Source organism: Pongo abelii, chromosome 5 (genome assembly GCF_028885655.2).
Source record: "Pongo abelii isolate AG06213 chromosome 5, NHGRI_mPonAbe1-v2.0_pri, whole genome shotgun sequence".
Classification (NCBI taxonomy): Eukaryota; Metazoa; Chordata; class Mammalia; order Primates; family Hominidae; genus Pongo; species Pongo abelii.
This window is the reverse complement of record NC_071990.2, coordinates 39,157,344-39,181,554: the sequence shown is the minus strand read 5'-3', so window position 1 is coordinate 39,181,554 and position 24,211 is coordinate 39,157,344. Positions and strand designations below refer to the sequence as shown.

Genomic DNA, 24,211 nt, shown 5'->3' with positions numbered 1-24,211 from the left:
AGAGAACTGGAGTGAGCATCTAGACGGCTCTGGCAAATCCAAACAATATCAAAAGCACTCTCATACTGAAAACCCACAGTGCTGAACCACAGCTGAGATGTAAAATATTTCACAAAATCTTCTTCACCCTCTATAGTATTTCACCTGAGAGTGCATGATTTAAGTTGTAAGCACTGTCATAGATGATGGGATTCAGAGATGAACACGTGGAAATGGACTTTATGTTCTCTAATGTCACAAAGAAAGTGATTATGAAGAAGACCCGGATTCCCACCTATTAATCTGAGCTTTGAATTCTTTACTTTGCTGGGTCCACCGGACTTTTTCTCCACTCAGCCCATCGATGAGAGTGGAGGCGGCCTGCATCTTTTTCCGGCACGTGTCAGCATCATTAAGCAAATCCTGCAGCCATAATGGGAGAATGTCTCAAAAAACTTTTCTAAATGCTTAACACAAACATCCATTATATTCTCACATAAAAATACATGGGGGAATTTCTTACTTGGCAAAATAATATAACCTAAAAATACAGTGTGCACTGAAACTTCACATATTAAATTTTGATCATTCATAATATAGTGATTTTACCTTACGAAATTTCAAGGAAAGCAATTTTGTAAGACAGAATCCAAATCACATAATTTATCTTTTAATCAGATAAATTAAAATAGTATTTCTATTGAATATTTTCAAAACAGAATCAAATCAATAAGATTTGCCATTTTGATGTCTTGGATGCAGTAATAATCCTGAGTTCTTTGCCATTTACAAAGTATTTTCTCCTGGAAAAATCCCAGACAACAGTAGCATGCAGCAGCCAGCTTGTATCAACTCTTAAGAGCCAATTGTTAAATTTTTAGAGTATTTGTGAGCTGGTGCTAAACACAGCCTTTATTAAAAATTAAACTATGTAAGCTTACAATTAAAAAATTATATTAAAAGCAAAAGTAATACATAACAAAAGCTTACTTCCTAGTTATTTAAATGTTAATATTATCTATGCTTTTGAGGTTAAGACCGTTGTATCTGGATGGTGGAAATAGTATGCGATGATGTACTGCCATGCACCTTTTCCCAAATCTGTGCTCAGTGGCGTTACATTGGTAGTTTAAAATTGCCAGTGATGGGAATACTTACACCACAGAAATCAGCAAATATTACAAATCCGGGCTTTCCTCTCCCCACGCGGCACACTAGATTGTTAAACATTTACCAGACCACCACTGCTTACAACCTATCTCAAGAGGTCATATTAGGATCCCCATTTTACAAACAGAGCTAGGTAGATTGCCCCTGTCAGGCCTCTGAGCCAAAGCTAAGCCATCATATCCCCTATGACCTGCACGTACACATCCAGATGGCCGGTTCCTGCCTTAACTGATGACATTCCACCACAAAAGAAGTGAAAATGGCCTGTTCCTGCCTTAACTGATGACATTACCTTGTGAAATTCCTTTTCCTGGCTCACCCCGGCTCAAAAGCTCCCCCACTGAGCACCTTGTGACCCCCACCCCTGCCCGCCAGAGAACAACCCCCTTTGACTGTAATTTTCCTTTACCTACCCAAATCCTATAAAATGGCCCCACCCCTATCTCCCTTCGCTGACTCTCTTTTCAGACTCAGCCCACCTGCACCCAGGTGAAATAAACAGCCTTGTTGCTCACACAAAGCCTGTTTGGTGGTCTCTTCACACGGACGCGCGTGAAAGCCCCAAACCACACAATTAACAAATGTCTGAGCTGCATCTCAAACCCAGTTTTCTAACCCTGAAATCAGTGACGATACAGCTTGATCAGTGAAAACACAAAAAATAATTTTGAGCACCAAAGATCCAAAACAGACAAGCATGCTGGCCAATATTTTTTCATCACAACCATTTGCCTGATTTCCAAATATAGCATGCTCTTGTGTAAAGTGTCAGTACACCGTTTTGGGGATTTTTTATATTTAATCTTACCATTTTCTCATTCATTGCTGCATCAAATTTTGCCTGTACTTTATCCAGCTCAGCTTGCTTCTCATCCAGCAGGGCTTGTGCCTTCCCTAACTCAGCATTAGCAACTGCTAACCGGCCTTCCTGCTTGGCCAGGTTGGCCTGAAAAGAAGAAGACGTGGTTAGTGTATTAGCTGCATGAAACAGTCATGATTGTGATTGGTAGATAACACAAATCACATAATTTCTGCACTAGACAGGACTTTCGAGCTCATCTGTTTCCGTGTCTTCAGCTGGGAAAGCAAAGAGTCTTCGAGGGTATTTCATTACTTTTAAATTTTTAATTACTGGCCAGGTGTGGTGGCTCATGCCTGCAATCCCAGAACTTTGGGAGGCTGAGGATCACTTGAGCCCAGTTCAAGACCAGCCTGGGCAAAATAGTGAGCTTGTTTCTACAGAAAAATAGAAAAATTAGCTAGGTTTGGTGGCATGCACCTGTAGTCCAAGCTACTCTGGAGGCTGAAGCAGGAGGATCACTTGGGCACCGGAGGTCGAGGCTGCAGTGAGTTGCACTCCAGCCTGGGTGACAGAGTGAGACCCTGTCTCAAAAAAAATTTTTTAATTATTAATATTCAATAAGAAAACATGGAAAATGCAGCAATGTATAGAAAGGAGAACAAAAGTTACCCCGATATTTCTCAGACATAACCTGTGAGCATTGTGTTAGGAAGTTGGTAATTGGCATTTTGATTTTTTTTCATTTCATTTCATTTCATTTTATGAAGATCCCAAGTCCATCATGAACATTAGTTATGTGACTGCATGATATTCTACGTGTTGGATGTATCATAATTAACCTTTTTCCTACTCATATACATTTCTCCACCCACCCATTTTTAGTTATTACAAATAATGTTGTGATAAATACTATTGGATATGTACACATTTAGGATTGTTACCAAAGTAACAATCCAATTTCAAAGATTGTGCAAGTGAAATTACTGTAACAGTAGTTTTTCATATTTTTCTAAGTCCTACAATGTGGTAAGGACCTGCTTCTTGTACATTTAAAATAATCAGTAAAATAATCTAGGCCCAAAGCCTTCTGGAGTAGAAGTTCTTTGATACCTTTCTTATTTTCATTCTCAATGTTTATTTGAATTTAGCTCCTTTTCCCATAAAACTTTTATTTCATTTAGATTTTCTAATATATTAACATATAACTATGTAATATTTGCAGCCTGGCACAGTGGCTCACACCTATAATCCTGGGAGCAGTTTGGGAGGCTGAGGTAGGAGGACTGCTTAAGCTCAGGAATTCAAGGCTACAGTAAGCTATGATTGCACCACTGCACTCCAGCCTGGGGGCCAGAATGAAACCCTGTCTCTTAAAAAACAATTGCTTTATAATTATTTAAATCTTCACATCTAGAATTATGAGGATTTATCTTTCTATTTTCATTTGTTTTCATTTACTTCTTGATTAGATTTTCCAGGAATATTTCTTACAGTTTTGTTTTTGCAAAGCATAGGTTCTTAGATTTGCTCATTAATTCTGCTGCTTTTCTCTTCTCTAATTTTTAATGTTATTTTTATTGGCTCTATTCTGCCTTCCTTAAATTTCGTGTGTATGTATGCTTATGAGTGAGTACATACTTTAACTCTTCAGTGGAATGTTTAGTTTCTTTGATGTATGTTAGGGCTAAGAATGTACCATTTTGGCCATATCACAGAAGCTTTGGTGACTCGCTTATTTTCATCATTTCCTAATTAGGAATGACTGAGTTCATTTTAATGTAAACTTTCCAGTATTATTGCTTATACTCAGAGAATGAGACCCCAGGATTTTTTGCTTTTGAGAATTTAATCAAGGTCCTCTTTTACCCTTGAATATAATTAATTCTTATAAATGTTTCTTGTACTCTAGAAATAATTTCATGTTCTTTGTTTATGTTGAAGAAAGTTCAATGTAGTTATTCAACCTGAAAAATAGTATCATGTAAAATTTCTATATAATTACTAATTTATGCCTACTCAGGACTGCCTCTATAATTTACAGGGCCCAGTGCAAAATGAAAAATGTGGGGCCCCTTGTTAAAAAAAATTATTAAGAATCTGAAGAGGGCAACAGCAGAGCATTAACACAAGGCCCTGTGTGCACACCCAAGAAGCTGGCCCTATGCCTACCAGGGGTAGCCACAATCTCAAATTACAATATTATTTTTGTTAATTTGATAGCATGTGCCACAATCTCAAATTACAGTATTATATTTGTTAATTTCCACTGAAAATACTAATGGATTTGGTTTATATAATTTGATGCTATTTTATTTATTGCATAACACATTATTTTAATTGTCTTCACTATGGATCATAATTTTTATCAACAAAGAATAGTTCTTTTCTGATGTGTGTGTGTGTTTTCTTTTTTTTCTTGAATTTTACATTTATTTTAAGATTTCTCCCTTGGTATCTTTTTGTTGGGGTGTGTTTTTTTATATTTTTCCTATCATTTCTCTTTGCTAAAACTTTTTATTTTAAATTGATTTTCTATTTTTCTCAAAGTTCCTCATGCACAGGTTTTAAAGGAGGCAGCCATTTCTCTATGGCTTATTATGAAAAACAGTAACCCCCCGCCCACCGACTCATTATTATCCATTCCACAGAGCAACCACTTACAATACTTTTGGCTTTGTGGGGGTGGGGGATTGGGATGGGGCCCTGGAGGCAGTGTGTATCTGAGGGATACATTTCACGAATCCTTGCACTCCTAAGAATCTCGTTCTGTTCCCTTGTCCATGAAGACCAGCTTTGCCCATTATTGAGTGCTTGGACCCCAGCATTTTCCTGCTCAAAACTCTGCATATGTTTTTTCATTATCTTCTAGTATTTAGGGTTGTGGGAAATCTGCAACATGTTGATTTGTCTTTTGTAAACAACCTTTTAGGTTTTGTTTGATTGCTTCTTAGATTGCATTTAAGGTTCTCCTTCTGTCTTTGAAATTTAAAACATTTCTAGGTGTCAAACCTAATTTTTATAAGTTTTGTTTGAAATACAGTAATCAAATTCAACCTCCAAACCTAATCTTCAAACTTCAAAGAAATGGCAAGTTTTTCTTCTTATGACAGCTTGATTATTATTCCCAAGAAATTCGTTTCCTGTGTAAGTTAACACGTTGGTTTCAGTCACTTGCCTGCATTGTCAAGAAACATGTAACAGATATAAAAAGAAGGAGAAACTTTGAGAGGACATAGAGAAAAAAGACAAATTTAGTAACAGGGACATCTACTCTTATTGGTCTAAACTACGCATTGTCTTTTAATAGCAGCAATACTGATGATTGATTTTATGAAACATTGATTTACTGGGAGAAGGAAGGAAACTTTTACCTTCAGAGGCAACACTTCTCTATTGATGCCATAAAATATTGCCATAGCAAGTGTCCAAGACAGGAGACCAGCCACATTCCCACAGACTTTTTTGGCACTTTCAAAAGTATAATCATCCATATTAAAATATGGCTGTAGTAACTCAACAGTCTCTTCATTTATAGTGTCCTTAGGGAACTGCTGAAGGCTCCACAGGAATCCTGTTGCACTCATCAACTGAAAAATAGTATTATAACCTGTAAGTTCTGGAAGAAAATAAATACTTTCTTCCTGAGTTAATATGTACTTCTGAATTGAATTTTCTCAAAGAAGTAACAGTTGATTTGCTCTAAATATACAAATTGAGACTATTGGCAGTAGCCAACCTAAATCTGTAAATCACAAATTGTCTTCTGGATTCCATGTGGAAAGAGTAAAGAAGAAAAGCTATGTAAGTTTTCCTTCTGGTAAGTGCATCTGAATGCCACCAACCACACAAGCCCCTTTTTGAAGACTGGGCTGGGTTGACACCAAGGCTGTGCCAATACTAGCCACCGGTTCTGGACAGATGTCATAAAAAGAAGGTATTCGGCTTTAAAATCTATCCCTCTTTACATTTTAGGTGACGCAGTTTAAGATAAACTTTTCAATACGCAATGATCAATTATTGTCTGCCAGTTTGTCTGGTCTATATTGAGTGTCCTGGGCTGAGGACGCCTGATGCAGCTCATAGGACTGACAAAGGTAGATTTTACTTACCTTTAATGACTCTCCCCATGATGGCTTGCAGCAAGGTTTTTCTGGATCCATAGTAACAGGGTCAATTTTCTTTTGAAATAGTAACAGAACACAGTCCATGATTCTCATAATAAGATGTGGTGGTTTTGCAAGTTTCCTGACTGTGGCAATATCATTTGGCTTGATAGTCTATATTTGGGATTAAGGATCAATATTTTGTTTGTTGAGTGATATTAATAGTTATATGGAAATCTAATACTTTTAAATAATTAAGATAGAAAACTTAAAAACATTTTCTCTCCATTTCCAAGATTTTTGCTTAGTGGCTCTTTCATTGTTATTTTGGTATTTCTGTTTATTTGTATGTATTCTTCTTTTCCCTGTTGCTCCCAACGAATTGGTTTAAAATATCACTATCAGGCATTGCCATTGTAGACCTCTGTTAATAAGTCCCATTGATATGTAACATTTAGATAACTTGCATCTTCAAAGCACAGGCTCTATATTAGGTGTGGATATTAAGAGAGGATACAAAGCCCTGAATATCAGAAACCTCACCTTCAGCCTTCATTGTGAGGGCTTCCCTGTCTATGGCAGGGGGAGGAATTAGAAGGAGACAAGAGAAGTTACGGTAATATATGGCGCATAAAAACATTTTTGAAAATTTCTATCCATTGGCTGGGTGTGGATTAAGACATTGCCTGACCATCAAGGCAAGGACTGGGAGACCATATGATCAATAACATGTTCTAAGACTCCTTTGGTTCGGTGATCTCTCCCTTTTGTACGTTATAGTAAGACCCATAAAGGAAGTGGGGGTGCAGAATGTGTCCTGGTCATTGTGAAAATTTTATTAAATGATTATGATAGATTTATTCATTCATTTAACAATTGCAGGCATTCTCCCATATAAAACAAAGCAAACCAAAATAGTCTTGTCCTCATAACCTCCTGAAAATGGCAAAGAAAATACAATTACCCTACATAAGGATTTCTGCCATGACAGAAGCATGTGAGTGACAGGAAAACAAAGGAAGGTCTCGAAGAAGAACTGAAAACTTCCTGGGAGGAGTGAGGTCTGGGCCCAGATTTAAAGAATGACTCTAATTAGGCAATGAAAGTTAGGAAAAGCATTCCCGGCAGAGGTGGAGGCACGTTTAAAGGTAACAGATCCTGACCATTCTTCCAGAATCCTATACATTTTTCTGTATGACTGGATCGCATTGTGTGTACGGACAAAATGCCAAGAGATGAAGTTCAAGAGATAGACAGGAGCCAGGTCATCAGCAGGAACAGAAGCACTAATATTTATTGAGCACTTTCTATGTGCCTAGCATTTTGTATTAATTACTTTTAATGCTCACATTGATTCTTTAAGAATCAATGAGAAATTATAATCCCCACAGAAACCCAAGAAAGTTAAATAAATTTACTCCAGATCATCTATGTGTACATACATACGTATATGTGTGTGTGTATTAGCAGTGTGTAAGTATATACAAGTGTGTATATATGTGTATATATATCCACACATATACATACATGCACATATATATGTATGTATATGTGTGTGTGTATGTGTGTGTGTGTATTATACATAGAGGTTGAATGCAGGTCTGCCTGCCTCCAAAGCTGTGCCCTTTTGCCTCACAGCTATGAATGTCTAGCTCAGGACTTTATCCTAAGAGCAGTGGGAAACACAGGAAGATTTTAAAAGGGAGCATGACATAATCTGGAAGGGATGCTGGAGAAACTGAGCAGGCTCTCTGTGTAATCTGAATTTCTCATAGTTTAGGCCACTAACCACTAGCATTATTTCTCAGTTCTCATGGAAGACCAATTTGTGGGATGAAAATAATATAAGAGGTGAGGACTTTAAAAAAATTAGAACTTAGAAAACTGAATTAATTGGCACATTTGTTTCCAGACTCAGAGATTATCAATCACATTAAGAATTCAATTCAGTTTTCTGATGAGTTAATTTCATGTAATGAAACATGATGCCTTCTAGGACTTGTGTTGGAAGGGGTAACAACGCACTGCTCACATTCAGGGCTGCTTCTGCTTCTTCCAAAGCAGGTTTAGCTGCCTCAAGCTTGCTTTCAGCTTTCACTTTTTCACTATCAATTTCATCCACAATTTTTTGGGCTTTGTCCTTTACCTCCTGTACTTCATTTTTAATTTTGGCTGAAGCCTGAGCGCTTACTGTGACTTCTGCTAATACCTGTTAAGTTGAGGAAACACATGAAAGCAAATAGAAACCTTTCAAGCAAAATTTACAGATTTGAATAGTGAGCAAATATTTATTCAACATAATATAAAACACGAATAGGAACAAACTTATTTCCTATCTAAGTTGTCTATATTTTAAGGTGTATTAAAGTAAATTCCTTTGAGCAGTTCCTCGCAGTCTTCCATTTTCTAAGCTTTTCTTAGGCTTAGAATATATATAAAAATAAATATTTAAAGCTTTCAGAAGAAATAGTATTTTCACTCTACAAATTTCTAGAAAATTAAAACAATTCAAGTAAGTATCATAGAATAAGGGCAAAAAACCATTTTAAGCCTTGTATAATAACAATAAAAGGAGCTAATGTTTATTGAGTGCTTACCATATATGCCAAGACTATGCTTAAGTGCCTCCCCTATGTTAGTTCACTCATTTCAGCAACCGGCTAAGGATCAAGACTGAAGTATCTATTCTTAACTGACTCTTGGTGACTAGAAGCTGAAAGTCTGAGACTAGAAGGCTGTATAATAGATAAAAAAGCAGCACATAGGCCGGGCACCGTGGCTCACACCTGTAATCCCAGCACTTTGGGAGGCCGAGGCAGGTGGATCACAAAGTCAAGAGATTGAGACCATCCTGGCCAACATGGTGAAACCCCGTCTCTACTAAAAATACAAAAATTAGGCAGGAGAATCACTTGAACCTGGGAGGTGGAGGTTGCAGTGAGCCGAGATCACGCCACTGCACTCCAGCCTGGGCAACAGAGCAAGACTCTGTCTCAAAAAAAAAAAAAAAAAAAAGAGAGAGAAAAAGCAGCACACATATATACCTATCTCCTTGAGAGGAGTATGGATTTTTCCTCTTTCTTTCTTTTTTAAAAAAAAAAAACAAAAAACTCTACCAACTCTTCCTCGATTTGGGCCATCCCAGAAACCTGGAACATACAGGGACCTTAAAGAGAAGACCAAATATAACTCATAGTCAAGCAGAAATTTCATAAACAGATGAAAAAGAACAAGAGAGACAGACAGAGTGAGAGAAGAAATAATAGTCTTAGGCCAAGTAGCAAAATTAATAGTTCAGGTATAGGCTGGTATAAGTTAAACAAAAATGTCTAATGGTCTTTGTGAACACTATCTTACCAGGAATTGTCCATAGGTTTACACCCTGCTTGTTCTTTAGTACCATTTTAAAACAATGCATTTTAACATGGAAAAATATTCCTCATCAGTGATAAAATAAATGCAAACTCACTTCGTCTGCTTTTATGGAAGCCACTGCCAACTCCTTCTCCTTGACTGCAAGATCCTGAGAGAGTTTAGCAACAGATTCACTTGCCTCCATTAGTTTATCAAGACCTTTACAAATACACACATATATACCTTTACTGAGTACAGGTATATGCCTTCATCAAATATTTATTCAATATTTACTATTTATAAGGCACTGTACATGTAATATAACAAACACAAAATTGTAGACAAAAGTTAAAAATATACATGTCTTAAAAGCAACAATATTGACCATATTTCTGAGTTTCAACAGGAAGGCAAAGAAAATAGCTCTGACTGAAGAATATCACGTAGCTACATTTAAGGGAAAGTCACAATGTCCTATTGAATAAGATTAGTTTGGCCAGGAAAGTTATTTGACAAATTTATGCTCTCTTTGGCTGTGAAATAGTTTGTAGCTATCATTTTTTGCCTTTGAATTATATTGCAGCTGAGGCGGCAAATGAGATAGAAAATATATTAACATTTTTGTGGTTCTCTTTGTTATAAAAATGAAAATAACTGTGAAAACTTATGTAATGGACTTTGCAACTTTTAGCACTGTAGAGAAAAAGAACTGGTTAACTGAATTGTTCACACTCCAACGGGTTCTAGGTAATGGGATGTTGGTAAATATTTAAATCTGGGTCACTGGGAAAAGGGGAAGCCCTCATCTGTATACTGTTCAATTTCTGTAGTGTAAACACTCCCACCGTGGCTGATTTCAAGTTACCAAAAGATTCTCAGTACCACACTGTTATGTAATATTCCTACCATACAGACAGACGTAAATAACTTCAAGAACATTGATATAAGAAAATAGAGTAGGTCGGGTGTGGTGGCTCAACCCTGTAATCCCAGCACTTTGGGAGGCCGAGGCGGGTGGATCACCTGAGGTCAGTTCGAAACCAGCCTGGCCAACATGGCAGAACCCTGTCTCTACTAAAAATACAAAACAAGCTGGGCATGGTGGTGCATGCCTGTAATCCCAGCTACTTGGGAGGCTGAGGCAGGAGAATTCCTTGAACCTGGGAGGCAGAGGTTGCAGTGAACAGATCACGCCATTGCACTCCAGCCTGGGCAACAGAGCAAAACTCTGTCTCAAAGAAAAAAAAAAAAAAGAGTAAAACTAAGAAGGGATGAGTTTGAGCATTTATTGCCTTTATTTTAAATCCAATTTGTTTAATTGTAAGTATACATGAGTTAATTTTTAATAAAAGTTCTGTTTAACAAGCAGATCACAAAATTCCTAAAAATTTAACATTGTGTTCTCAAAAGCCACTATGAGTTGGCTTTAGCACACTACTGATCTAAAGCATCATATACGAAAGCTGCAAGAAGCTGAATCATGAGAAAACCGCAGAAGAAGCCTTCTTTCACAGTCTTCTCTCATAACTATGACTTCACAGACCTTGGCGCTCAGTTATGCTGTGTGACTGAGTGGTTTTTGTTTTGATTTTTTCTTGAAACAGGGTCCCACTCTGTCACCTAGGCTGGAGTGTAGTGGTGCAATCTCAGTTCACTGCAGCCTTGACTTCCAGGGCTCAAGTGATCCTCCCACCTCAGCCTCCCAAGTAGCTTGGTCTACAGGCATGCGCCACCACGATGCCTGACTAATTTTTATATTTTTGTAGAGACGGGGTTTCACCATGTTGCCCAGGCTGCTCTTGAACTCCTGGGCTCAAGTGATCTGCTCGCCTTGGCCTCTCAAAGTGTGAAATTACAGGCGTGAGCCACCATACCCAGCCCCTCAAGTTTTATTTAGAACTTGAAAAATAAGAACTAAGGTGTTTTAGATTGTTTGGGCCACATGCTTTCTGGACATATAATCTCTTCCAATGTTTACTTTTGCTAGTTATACTACATATAGCAGACACTTGGAAAACTCTTGATTAGGTACACAATCTCTTCTTGTTTTTATTTGTTTTTGCTTCTATTTTGCCTTTTACTTTATTAGAAATGTAGGGAAAATTAACATGGCAAAGTTTATACAAATCAAGGCAAATCAAAATGAAACCAAAAACTGAAATTGTTGTCCATTCCCAAAAGCTGGCTTGTCCCCATCTGCCAGCAATGGCTCAGTGACACAGCTCAGGGGACCCAGAGCTGAAAGAGCCAGGAGAAATGGTTCTGCAGAGAAAATAGGCCACTTCTGTTTAGATTTTCTTCTGTTCAGAGTTTCTTGACAGGTCAAAATACCCTCAAGGGCATCCTTTAAAATTATCTACTACTAACAAAGTGAGTATTTCATTTTCAGATAAAATGTCCACCAAACTAAATATTGAGATCCCTATCAAATAAACCCTATTTCCATTCCATCCCATTCTATTCCATTCCTCTTACCAATATTCATACGTTCAGCCTGTTCATTAATGAATTTCACCTTTTCAGCATAAATGTTTTTATAACCATTTATAAATGAGAGGTAAGATTTGGGAGTCACATGTGCTCTTCGGCGGTATCTGAAAGCAGAACATTAAAAGGACCATTTCAATCATTGTGCATACTCCCATAAAATGACACCTTTCCCAAGGTGAAATCAGTGTGATCATGTAGAGTGATTCATTAGCAGGAAGACAGGACTTGAGCATGGTTTCTCAGAGGTGAAGTGGAAAAAGGACTAAAATCTGTCTGATGTTTCGACCCTGAGGGGTCTTTGACTTCACCCTTAACTCCACCTCTGTTGGAGAAAAGAATGTCTGCTCTACCCCTCCCAGAATTTTGTGAAGATCAAATAAAATCACATATATGAACACCCTACGTGAAAGCTGGTGTCAACAGTGCAAAACTTTAAGGTTCTGGACAAATATTAGGGATAAGTGGTTGAAATGAATTTGTGCTGTGATCCATTTTCATTCAAGTGATATTTGTTACAACCTCTTCACTGCTGGATATCAGCTGGATGGGTTTACAGAAGCAAAAACCAATGTGTCCCCAGTTCACTGGATTGGCCGTGAAATCAAGGCAGCCACACTTGATTCAAATGTCCACTTTATTGTGGGCTTTATTACAAAAGGTAGAATTTTACACAGAAGAAGCTCAGGTGAAAAAAGACTTCTTCACATACTATAAAATTATTTAACCTTTTATATTAATTTAAACTTCGGTAGTTTTGAAGATTTTTAATGTTTTTGAGTTTTTTTTAAGATCTTGGGCATATATGTGACTATCATTAAAGTGTTATAAAAATATTACATTCAGAATAAACTTCAACAACCTAAGAACATATAAAAAATTTGAAAAATATACCCAAATTTTCAAAGTAAAGAAACAGATTTTTGTAGCTGCACAAAGGTAAAAATTTATCTCCACAGATGACATTAGCAGGAGGAGTTCAAATAGAAAGAAAATCTTCTTAACAGTAAGAATTAATACACACTGATTCACCAAGAGAATTTGGCAGATCTTATCTGGAATTATTTAAAAGGGTGGTCTGAGAATGGTTTTAAGTAAAGGAAAAGGTATGGAATAAATAAACTTTTGTGAAGCAGGAACCTCACTGAAAATCAATGAAAGTGTTACCCGAACTCCCTATGCAGAAAAACAGGCATAGCTTTTCTGGTGATCCACGTTGGCCCATTTGTCAATCTTATACAGCGACTGTCATGCTTTGGGGGAAAAAAGCTGTGTTTTTGCATGGTTGACACCAGCTTTTACATAATGAACATGCCATTGCTGCTTTTAGTGAGTGGTTTTCCCACAGTCAATTAATATTTTGTTTCATAGTTACCTGGCATAGAAACATTGGTAAGACTAAGTAATGCAAATACAAATTCTAAATACTCCCTTAACATAAGGCAATAAAGAAACATTAGAAACAGTGTACTTCTTTAATCAAAACAAATAATGGATTTGAATAAGAAACTAATTTTAAACAGTTGGTGATGAATTAGTTAAGTCATTTTCAAAACAAAATTAAGCAGATGAAATAAAGCAATTCATTAAGCATCTGTTACTTTGAGGCTTGGAGGACAAAAAGGTATTTAAGTGTGGACACTAGTTCATTTTTAAATCTTGTTTACTTGCCATCTCTTCATACATAATCACTAGAAAATCAAAGCAAGAAAGATCTAAAAATGCAGCTAGGACCTTGTGCTCAATCAATAGGAAGAGTCTTCTGCAGGATGTTACAATGCATTCCTCTTGGGAGTACATGCTGAGTTTCCATAGCGATGGTGCTTATGTAATATCACTTACCTTTGGAAATAACTTTCACAGCTCTCTGAAACCATGTCATGAAACAGGCCCATTGTTTCTACAACTTGTCTTTTAATTTCACTAGAGCAGACAATATTATAGTCTGAAAGGAAGTAGGAGGCCACAGCAATCAGAGCCTCCCTCGGCCAGCGGCTGAACCAGTCCATAGTGCAACCTGATATCAAGCCAGGAAATTTCAAAGAACGGGCACGGAACTTCTCACCAACCTATTGATAGCAAAGTCAACAAACATTAGAAACACGGAGGGGTTATAAGTCAGCCAGAGAGAGATTTATGCAATCTGACCCAGGAGTGTGACATCACAAATTTGAAAATGAATCTTCTTGGGCTGCAATCATATATAAATGTAATGTTCTGATGAAGGGAGGAAATATACTCCACACTCTTCCCTGTCCTGGGACTACATCTACATTATTGCGTTCAATTCTAGGAACTTTCTTTTAAGAGGAAACTGATAAACTAGAACTCTTTTAGAGAGAGGGCTAGGACAGCAAAAGGCCTGGACACTGGGACAAGTGAGAACAGCTGCAGGAACATATGTTTGGTCTAAAAAGGAAACAACTTAGAAAGCCTTGCAAAAACCTTCTCCAAGTATCTGAAAAACTTTTCATGGAAGAGGGATTGAGTTCCTTGTATAGGGCAGAATTAGAATCAGAAAAGTACAGAGACAAAATTCTATTGATCATAAATAAGAGCTTTTTGGTCATTAGACTATCCAAGAATGAAGCAGGCTGCCTTATAAATTAGTGAGACTCCCTAGAGCAGAGCTGTCAATAGAACTTTAAGTGATAATAAAAATGCTTTATATATATGCTTTCCAGTGTGGTAGCTATTAGCCACACATGACTGCTAAGCACTAGGAATGGAGCTAAGCCAGGTGCGGTGGCTCATGCCTGTAATCCCAGCACTTTGGGAGGCCCAGGTGGGTGAATCGCTTGAGTTCAGGAGTTCCAGACCAGCCCGGACAACATGGCAAAACCTCGTCTCTACAAAAAATACAAAAATTAACTGGGCATGGTGGCACATGCTTGTAGTCCCAGCTACTTGGGAGTGTAAGGTGAGAGGATGACTTGAGCCTAGGAGGTTGATGATGCTGCAGTGAGCCATGATCATACCACTGCACTTCAGCCTAGGCAACAGAGCAAGACCCTGTATCAAAAATAAACCAAATAGTAAGTAGAAATGGGGCTAATTAATCAAAACTTAAGTAGCCATATATGCCTAATGGCTACTATATTGGGAAGCACAATGAGATAGAGATTTTCAAACCTACATCAGAGACATAATAGTAAAGCTGATATGTCTACATGGGAGGTGGAGCTGGATGAGGTTACATCACCAAGTCCCTTACAATTCAAACAACCCATGTCTCTAGGTAATTAATGAAAATTTCAGGTTATGCAGTATTTTTTAATAATATGAATATTTTAAATTATACTGGAAACAAGAATTTGGTCAATGGAGACTGTGTGGTCCAAAAGTGTTAATTTTAATTCAGTGTAAAAATATTAATTTCTAAGATCATTATCTAATCACAGAAGGTAAACTAAGTACCTTTAAATAAGGAACTCTTTCTACGTAGATATAAATAAAAATAAAAACTTACTGGAGAAAAGCAGAGAACAACATGTAAGTTCTTCTTTGATCTTGAAATGAAGTATTCGTACAAATTATCAAAGGTAGGAGGATGGCGAGGTAGCTCCCTCTTCATCACTGAAATCAGACCTTGGGTGATTTCATCCATCTCATCTCGTGCAAACAAATTGGAGATCTTTAAGGAATGGACAAGCAAGTGTTCTGTATTTTAAGAGTTCTCCACAGTCAATTCACTGCCAAAGTCCAGTCCCTTTTTTAATTTGCATGTCATATTGTTTCATATTTTCTTTCAGCATCTCCACAGTCAAATCCCTGATTTGCCAGAGTTTATCAAGACTGCAACTTTTTATTGAGCAGTTCAATCAAGAACTAATTGTGTTTTCCTGTGCTCCAATAGCTATCACCAAAAAGCTATCTCCACCACCACTCAATCATCTCTTTAAAATGTCCAGGGGTGCCCTCTGTACTTTGACTCAGAGTCAGTCTAATCAACTCTGGCTCCAAAATACTTAACTAATTTTTGCACCATTAAGCATCTGTATACCATGGTGCAGGGAAGAGTTAACACAGCAGGCCTAATCTTGAAAAGGGTATGCTTGCAGAGCTGACCCTTGGCTGTTATCAGGGAACTTGGCTTTTGGAATGTCTCCTCCATCAGTAATTGACAACGTTGTTTTGCAGTGCCAACTAGACTGTTTACACAAACCTTGTGATACATGGTAAACATCTATCTGCTTTCCTTCTAGGAATCTGGAACTTTGGTAGTTGTAGCTAGGCAGGAAGTGACCAAACCTAAAAAAAAACCACTGGACTCTGAATCTCAAGTGGGCTTCCCTGAACGGAAACAGTGCATATGTTACTGCCCTTCATACTGGGTGGAGAGGACGTTCTGTATGGCCCCTTGGCAAAAGCACAGGAAGCTGGAACATCGATTCCATGTTCCTGGAACATCGATGACTCCACAAGATGAGTCTTTTTCTCTACTGATCTGGCTCTGTATCCTTACTGTGTTGCCGCAATAAATCTCAGCCATGAGTATAACTATAAGTTGAACTCCCTTATTCAAAATGCTTGGGACCACAATGTTTCAGATTTCAGATTTTTTTCAGATTTTGGAATGTTTGCATTTTACTTACTGGTTGAGCACCCCCAAATCAAAAAATCTGAAATCTAAAATGCTCCAATAATGAGCATGTCCTTTGAGCATCATGTCCGTGCTCAAAAAGTTTCAGATTTTTGAGCATTTTGGATTCCAGAGTTTTGGATTTGAGATGCTCGACCTGTATATGCTGAGTCTGGTGAGTCTTTCTGATGAAGTACTAAAGATGTGAGTGCTCACGGAAGTGCTGATACAAGCAGTTTCAGAAGTGGTGGTACAGACATCCATTCACAACTAACAGAACTCTTTCAACCATTCTGTACTCCTCACTAGTATGTAGATAGATGGACAGATACTTTGCTTCTCCTAAAATAAATTATAAGACCAAAGTGAAGACTGAAGAGACAAGTAAGGAACCACGTTCAAAATTAAACAAAGCATCTGGAGATGGGCAGCATTCATTTCACAGGAACTTCAGAAAATCTGCTAAATCTCATATATTAACCATGTCTAAAATAAAAAATGTACTAAATAGCCTCACTTTTGAAAGGTTGCTGCTTTTTCTATTCCAATATAATTTATATTTTTACAATATGGGCTTTTTCTCTACTTTTGAGACTTACCTCCCCTGAAGATAGCAAGTTGTTAAGGTATTCTAGAAATGCCTCATCTTTTATTTCATTGTCAGTAAAGATGAAAGTGATGCCTTTTCCATCAGCACCAGCAACTTTGTACAAAGCTTTTAAATCATCTGTTAGATTAGTCACATTGTAAGACCTAAGAAGAAAAATGATAGAAAATTTTAGATTAAAAAAGTATATAGTCAGCTGGGCGCGGTGGCTCACACCTGTAATCCCAGCACTTTGGGAGGCCGAGGCGGGTGGATCACGAGGTCAGGAGATCGAGACCATCCTGACCAACATGGTGAAACCCCATCTCTACTAAAAAAATACCAGGACCAGATGGGTTCACAGCCGAATTCTACCAGAGGTACAAGGAGGAGCTGGTACCATTCCTTCTGAAACTATTCCAATCAATAGAAAAAGAGGGAATCCTCCCTAACTCATTTTATGAGGCCAGCATCATCCTGATACCAAAGCCTGGCAGAGACACAACAAAAAAAGAGAATTTTAGACCAATATCCTTGATGAACATTGATGCAAAAATCCTCAATAAAATACTGGCAAACAGAATCCAGCAGCACATCAAAAAGCTTATCCACCATGATCAAGTGGGCTTCATCCCTGGGATGCAAGGCTGGTTCAATATACGCAAATCAATAAATGTAATCCAGCATATAAACAGAACCAAAGACAAAAACCACATGATTATCTCAATAGATGCAGAAAAGGCCTTTGACAAAATTCAACAACCCTTCATGCTAAAAACTCTCAATAAATTAGGAATTGATGGGACGTATCTCAAAATAATAAGAGCTATTTATGACAAACCCACAGCCAATATCATACTGAATGGGCAAAAACTGAAAGCATTCCCTTTGAAAACTGGCACAAGACAGGGATGCCCTCTCTCGCCACTTCTATTCAACATAGTGTTGGAAGTTCTGGCCAGGGCAATTAGGCAGGAGAAGGAAATCAAGGGTATTCAATTAGGAAAAGAGGAAGTCAAATTGTCCCTGTTTGCAGATGACATGACAGTATATCTAGAAAACCCCATTGTCTCAGCCCAAAATCTCCTTAAGCTGATAAGCAACTTCAGCAAAGTCTCAGGATACAAAATCAATGTGCAAAAATCACAAGCATTCTTATACATCAATAACAGACAAACAGAGAGCCAAATCATGAGTGAACTCCCATTCACAATTGCTTCAAAGAGAATAAAATACCTAGGAATCCAACTTACAAGGGATGTCAAAGACCTCTTCAAGGAGAACTACAAACCACTGCTCAAGGAAATAAAAGAGGATACAAACAAATGGAAGAACATTCCATGCTCATGGGTAGGAAGAATCAATATCATGAAAATGGCCATCCTTCCCAAGGTAATTTACAGATTCAATGCCATCCCCATCAAGCTACCAATGACTTTCTTCACAGAATTGGAAAAAACTACTTTAAAGTTCATATGGAACCAAAAAAGAGCCCGCATCGCCAAGTCAATCCTAAGCCAAAAGAACAAAGCTGGAGGCATCACGCTACCTGACTTCAAACTATACTACAAGGCTACAGTAACCAAAACAGCATGGTACTGGTACCAAAACAGAGATATAGATCAATGGAACAGAACAGAGCCGTCAGAAATAATGCCACATATCTACAACCATCTGATCTTTGACAAACCTGAGAAAAACAAGAAATGGGGAAAGGATTCCCTATTTAATAAATGGTGCTGGGAAAACTGGCTAGCCATATGTAGAAAGCTGAAACTGGATCCCTTCCTTACACCTTATACAAAAATCAATTCAAGATGGATTAAAGACTTAAATGTTAGACCTAAAACCATAAAAACCCTAGAAGAAAACCTAGGCAATACCATTCAGGACATAGGCATGGGCAAGGACTTCATGTCTAAAACACCAAAAGCAATGGCAACAAAAGCCAAAATTGACAAATGGGATCTAATTAAACTAAAGAGCTTCTGCACAGCAAAGGAAACTACCATCAGAGTGAACAGGCAACCTACAAAATGGGAGAAAATTTTCGCAACCTACTCATCTGACAAAGGGCTAATATCCAGAATCTACAATGAACTCCAACAAATTTACAAGAAAAAAACAAACAACCCCATCAAAAAGTGGGCGAAGGACATGAACAGACACTTCTCAAAAGAAGACATTTATGCAGCCAAAAGACACATGAAAAAATGCTCACCATCACTGGCCATCAGAGAAATGCAAATCAAAACCACAATGAGATACCATCTCACACCAGTTAGAATGGCGATCATTAAAAAGTCAGGAAACAACAGGTGCTGGAGAGGATGTGGAGAAATAGGAACACTTTTACACTGTTGGTGGGACTGTAAACTAGTTCAACCCTTGTGGAAGTCAGTGTGGCGATTCCTCAGGGATCTAGAACTAGAAATTCCATTTGACCCAGCCATCCCATTACTGGGTATATACCCAAAGGACTATAAATCATGCTGCTATAAAGACACATGCACACGTATGTTTATTGCGGCATTATTCACAATAGCAAAGACTTGGAACCAACCCAAATGTCCAACAATGATAGACTGGATTAAGAAAATGTGGCACATCTACACCATGGAATACTATGCAGCCATAAGAAATGATGAGTTCATGTCCTTTGTAGGGACATGGATGAAATTGGAAATCATCATTCTCAGTAAACTATCGCAAGAACAAAAAACCAAACACCGCATATTCTCACTCATAGGTGGGAATTGAACAATGAGAACACATGGACACAGGAAGGGGAACATCACACTTCAGGGACTGTTGTGGGTTGGGGGGAGGGGGGAGGGATAACATTGGGAGATATACCTAATGCTAGATGACGAGTTGGTGGGTGCAGTGCACCAGCATGGCACATGTATACATATGTAACTTACTGCACATTGGGCACATGTACCATAAAACCTAAAGTATAATAATAATAATAATAATAATAATTACAATAAAAGAAAAAAAAAAAAAAAAAAAAACCCTGAAATTTAGCCTTTACATTTATTGAGATAATTTTTAGAAATTATAAGAGAAAGCTATAAGTTATAATGAAACCATAATTACTATAGCCATATAATAATTAGCATTCATAATTATAACAAATACTATAATAATTATTTTTTTCTTACTGATCAATGTTTGAAATTTCCTCTGTAGTAAAGATTTATATTTTGATGAAAAAAAAAAAAAAAAAATTAGCCAAGTGTGTGGTGCACGCCTGTAATCCCAGCTACTTGGGAGGCTAAGGCAGGAGAATCACTTGAACCCGGGAGGCAGAGGTCGCAGTGAGTCGAGATCATGCCACTGCACTCCAGCCTGGGCGACAGAGTGAGACTCCTTCTCAAAACAAATAAACAAACAAACAACAACAAAAAAAAAAACCATAGTCATAATTTATCCCAAAACACAATAATAGCCCATGATTATTAGAGCATAATCTGTACCTGCTCCAATAGATACTAAGTAATGGTGCCTGCTAGAAAATACAGAGATTAGAGCTAAAGAGTGATATGTTACCATTCAAAACAAATATTTCGTTTAAGTTGAGAACTGAGAAACAGGGAACTTACCAAAAGTGATCCACGAAGCATAAGTGGGAATAGAGAAATGAACTTTTAGTCCCTGCAGTCTGACAGTCCCCAGCAACAGATTTTGTCCGAGTAAATATATGTACAATACCTAAAACTCATCTGAAATTTGGATGAGTTTGATTTGGTGAAAAAGTCAAAATACGTTATGAATAAAATTAGTGATAAACTGTATATAGTGGCAATTTGCACAGCTCATTAAGTGGCTAGAAACAAAGAAAACCCACAGAAAAAGATGCATTATGCAATATGGTATAAATAATAGAAATGTTAGATGGCTACAGACTATGGAATGAAAAGATCTTGGTCTTTGTTTTTTGGTTTACTCTGTTTCCAGTTAAATGTATGTGCTACCAGAGGTGATGAGATGTGTAAAAATAAAGCAGACATTATCTGAAATGTTGTATGTAAATCCTCATGGGAAAGCTAATGACAAGGACTAAAAGGTAACCCTCACTAGAAGGCGGTGTTACAATGCAAGTAATAGGCAGTAGGCCATGGGGTCTCACGGAAAGACTATGAGCACTGGAACCAGAAAGATCTAGTGGCCTGATGCTGTCAGAGTAATCCTCTCACTGACTGGCCAGTCTCTGAACTAATCAGCCAAAGATGTCAATTTCGCTGATTTTTTAAAGAATTAGACTGACTGTTACGTATTGCTTTTACAACACATAGAGACAGTCACAACACACCCCTTGTCCAGATCCTGACCTCTCTTGTTTCTTTCTTTCAAGTTTTCCAAAAGTATTCTCTGTGCTTCTTCTCCTCCTAATGCAACGTGGCTTGTGCAGCCATCCACTTTGCTGAAAGTGTCATCATGCATATCAGTTGCCACTTTTCATGTCTTAACATTTTCAGATTTTTTTCTTTTTTGAGACGGAGTTTCACTCTTCTTGCCCAGGCTGGAGTGCAATGGCGTGATCTCGGCTCACTGCAACCTCCACCTCCAGGGTACAAGTGATTCTCCTGCCTCAGCCTTTTGAGTAGCTGGGATTACAGGCGCCTGTCACCATGCCCAGCTAATTTTTTTGTATTTTTAGTAGAGATGGGGTTTCACTATGTTGGCCAGCTAGTCTTGAACTCCTCACCTCAGGTGATCCACCCGCCAGGGCCTCCCAAAGTGCTGGGATTACAGGCGTGAGCCAGGGCACCCGGCCAGCATTTTCAGATTAATTATCTACCTGCTTAGTTTCTGGAAACCACTCTGGATTTCCTCCTCTCTGTCTTGTCTCTTCTTCTCACTCTCCATTGCAAGCCCCCTTTCTCTATGTTGGGAGACCCCGGAATTCTTTCCACAGCCATCTTTTCTTTCCATGACGCACCCTATTCATACTCCCCATGACCACAAAAGGGTCCTCTCTACTAAGACTTCTATATTGCTATCTCCAGAACCAGAACCCCTCTCCTGAACTCCACATCTATGAGTCTTATTATCTATGGAAACTGTGTTCTGCAGACACCTCAGACTCAAATGTATGGAACTAAATTCTCACTTTATCCTTCAAAGCTGGTCATTTTTTTATTTATTCAACACATCCTTTTACAGAATTGGTTAAAAGTAAGCATTTAATAATAAAAATAAAAAAGACAAAGATTACAATGGCCCATTTTCAGGGGAGCTTACAGCTTAGTGAAGGAGATAGAAATGTATGTGAACAGGCACTTTTTTTTAATGCAGTGTGGTAAGTACAGTCATGCATTGCTTAACAATGGGGATACATTCTGATAAATGTATCCTTAGAAAATATTGTCACTGTGGCTGGGCGCGGTGGCTCATGCTTGTAATCCCAGCACTTTGGGAGGCTGAGGTGGGTGGATCACAAAGTCAGGAATTCAAGACCAGTCTGGCCAGCATGGTGAAACCCTGTCTCTACTAAAGATACAAAACTTAGCCAGGCGTAGTGGTGCTCGCCTGTAATCCCAGCTACTTGGGAGGCTGAGGCAGATAACTGCTTGAACCCGGGAGGTGGAGGTTGCAGTGAGCAGAGATTGCACCACTGCACTCCAGCCTGTGTGACAGAGTGAGACTCCTTCTCAAAAAAAAAAAAAAAAAGAAAAGAAAGGAAGAAAGAAAAAGAAAACATTGTAATTGTGGGAGCATAATATAGTTTGGATGTTTGTCCCCTCCAAATCTCGTGTTGAAATGTAACCCCCAATATTGGAGGCGGGGCTTGGTGGGAGGTGTTTGGGTCGTGGAGGCAGATCCCTCATGAATGGCTTAGCACCATCCCCTTGGTAATGAGTGAGTTCTAACTCTGAGTTCATATAAAATCTGGTTGTTTAAAGGAGTCTGGGACCTGCCCCCTCACTCTCTCACTCCAGCTCTCACGATATGACCACCTGCTGCCCCTTTGCCACCTGCCATGATTGAAAGTTTCCTGAGACCGTCACCAGAAGCAGGTGCCAGCACCACACTTCCTGTACAGCCTGCAGAACCTTGAGCCAAAACAAGCCTGTTTTTAAATAAATTATACAGCCTCGGGTATTATAGCAATGCAAAAACTGACTGATACAGAACAGCGTAGAGTATGCCTACACACACCTAGACTATATGGAATGGCCTATTGCTCCTAAGCTACAAACCTGAACAACATGTTACTGCACTGAATGAATACCGTAGGCAATTCTAATGCAATGGTCCATATTTGTGTATCTACCTAAACATAGAAAAGGTATAGTAAAAATACAGTATAAAAGATTTTTAAAATGCTACTCCTGTATAGGGCAGCTCCATTATAATCTCATGTGACCACCATCGTATATGTTGTCTGTTGTTGACCCGAATGTCCTTATGGGGCACACAACTGTACCACTAGAGAAATTAGAGTGTCATCCTAGCCTTCCTGTTCTTTCCTCCTCTTCCTGATATTAGGTCAGTTACTAAGTCCTATCAATCCTGCACACTTTAAACTGTCCCTGCTGAGTCTTCCTCTCTATTCCCACTTTATCTGCTGTTATAAAATGTATCCAGAATTTGTTTTAATCAAGTGTGGTAAGACACAATGACACAGGAACGACTGTCATGAAGCAAGATGTTTATACTCAAGGATCCCTAGAAACAGAAGGGGGCTTGACATGCTAGGTAGGGTGACATGGGGAAACACCAGGGTCAATCAGGGGGCACGAGGAGTGATGGGAAAACACAGGCAAGAGTCTTTATTGTGGTTTCCATGAGAAAGGCAAGGCAGGTAAGCAGAATTAGGATTTGCTAGTTTGAATAATTTCAGCAGCCCCTGGGGCATAGGAGCAGTCCCTTGTTGACTGGTATGTGGCCCTGGGGTGATTAGGGCAGAGGAATATCCTAATCCACCATGAGATGCCACCACACACCCACCAGATAGAGGTGGTGGTTGGGAGTAAGGACCCTGGATTGGTTGGTTTGCGTATGAAAGGTACTCTCCTGGAGGAGCTGTTTGAATCTCTAAGAATTGGCTACCCTAGAAGGGTCAGTCTCTCCCCAGTCAGCAGAGTCTCAGATGCCAGGGTATCAAGAATACAGAAATTAAGAAAATATAGTGAATA

At 38.4% G+C, this 24,211-nt stretch overlaps 1 protein-coding gene across 1 annotated transcript in view; it reads right to left on the bottom strand.

The window, feature by feature from the left end:
* The window catches only part of DNAH8 (dynein axonemal heavy chain 8), a 393,081-nt gene that overhangs the window by 105,780 nt on the left and 263,090 nt on the right, over positions 1-24,211 (bottom strand). Inside the window, exons 63-72 of the mRNA XM_063724765.1 lie at positions 17,077-17,230; positions 15,365-15,529; positions 13,738-13,964; positions 11,884-12,002; positions 9,524-9,627; positions 8,087-8,263; positions 6,061-6,228; positions 5,323-5,538; positions 1,958-2,095; positions 275-402 (exon numbers count right to left, since the gene is read on the bottom strand). Of these exons, the coding sequence (XP_063580835.1) occupies positions 275-402; positions 1,958-2,095; positions 5,323-5,538; positions 6,061-6,228; positions 8,087-8,263; positions 9,524-9,627; positions 11,884-12,002; positions 13,738-13,964; positions 15,365-15,529; positions 17,077-17,230 (1,596 nt within the window). The remainder of the gene's footprint in view (positions 1-274; positions 403-1,957; positions 2,096-5,322; positions 5,539-6,060; positions 6,229-8,086; positions 8,264-9,523; positions 9,628-11,883; positions 12,003-13,737; positions 13,965-15,364; positions 15,530-17,076; positions 17,231-24,211) is intronic.